At 38.5% G+C, this 1,209-nt stretch overlaps 1 protein-coding gene across 1 annotated transcript; it reads right to left on the reverse strand.

Moving 5' to 3' along the window:
- Window positions 1-726: 726 nt before the first annotated feature.
- On the reverse strand, window positions 727-1,158 carry LOC107059136 (uncharacterized). Its single transcript, XM_015305567.1, has one exon. The coding sequence runs from the start codon at window positions 1,156-1,158 to the stop codon at window positions 727-729; it is 432 nt and encodes a 143-aa protein (XP_015161053.1).
- Between the last annotated feature and the right edge of the window lie 51 nt (window positions 1,159-1,209).

Raw genomic sequence — 1,209 nt, forward strand, 5'->3', positions numbered from 1 at the left:
AGAAAGAGAACTTATCTGGAGGCATATGTTAGCTTTGAGTGAACCATGACATGCATTTTAGACTTGACCCCTAATCCGCTTGAGTTGTTTAATTCTCAAAATCTGAACCATTATCAATTTATAACTAATCTATGTATTCTTCATGCAGATGTATCAGAAATGGTGATCTTTGCAGATTTCTCCCAATTAGTCATTTTCATGATGTTCTCTTCTTTTATCTTAAGGTGTCCCGCAAGGGTTTTCACCGATAAGATTTTCTCTCTTGTCGTCTTATGGTGCCTATAAAGGTTTTCACCGATGAGACCCTTTTTTTTACTCGACAATGTTGTCTTTGATGATCAATTGTCTGTGCAAGACACATTGAATCTATCGTTCTTTGAGTTGATCAAAATGTCGATTGCTAGAATAAAATCATAAACGGAATTACAATTTGACTCTATTCTATCAAGATAAAAAAAATGCCCCAATTTACTATAGGTACTGGAATATTGTTTTTTTTTTTTGGTATGACCGAACCCCAAAGGGTTGCGTACGTATCCTTTCGGAATCAGGTCAAACGTAGTTCAAAAATTCAAAGGGAGGATTTTTTTTAAAAGATGTCTTTGTTCCCTCAACCACAGACTTGTCACAGTATCTTAGAACACATTAGATGTAGTATCTTTTGACTGCATCCGCATTAACAATTATGCTTGTGATTTTTCTCTCCACATTAGTAAGGTGCAAGGCTCATTTGGATAGCACTTCCTTGATAAGATATCTACCTTGCCAATTTGGGGCAAACTTTATCTTGGCCTCTTCTTGGTGCAGGAGTATGCGCTTTAAGACCAGTTGATCCACTTTAAAGTGTCTTGGGTGCACCTTTTTGTTGTATGCACGAGCTATCCTTTGCTGATAAAGCTGACCAAAACAGACGACCGTCAATCGCTTCTCATCTATTAATGTGAGCTGCTCTAGTCGGGTTTTGACCCATTTAGTATCTTCAATTTCAACCTCTACAATAATTCGAAGAGATGGAATTTCGACTTCCACTGGTATCACAGCCTCAGTCCCATACACCAGCAAATAAGGAGTTGCACCAATCGAGGAGCGCACTGTTGTGCGATATCCTAAAAGTGCAAAAGGTAGCTTCTCATGCCATTGTCTAGTGCCTTGAACCATTTTCCTGAGAATCTTTTTGATATTCTTGTTGGCTGCCTCCACAGCTCCGTT

This window comes from Solanum tuberosum, unplaced genomic scaffold, assembly GCF_000226075.1.
Source record: "Solanum tuberosum cultivar DM 1-3 516 R44 unplaced genomic scaffold, SolTub_3.0 scf00842, whole genome shotgun sequence".
In the NCBI taxonomy this organism is placed as follows: domain Eukaryota; kingdom Viridiplantae; phylum Streptophyta; class Magnoliopsida; order Solanales; family Solanaceae; genus Solanum; species Solanum tuberosum.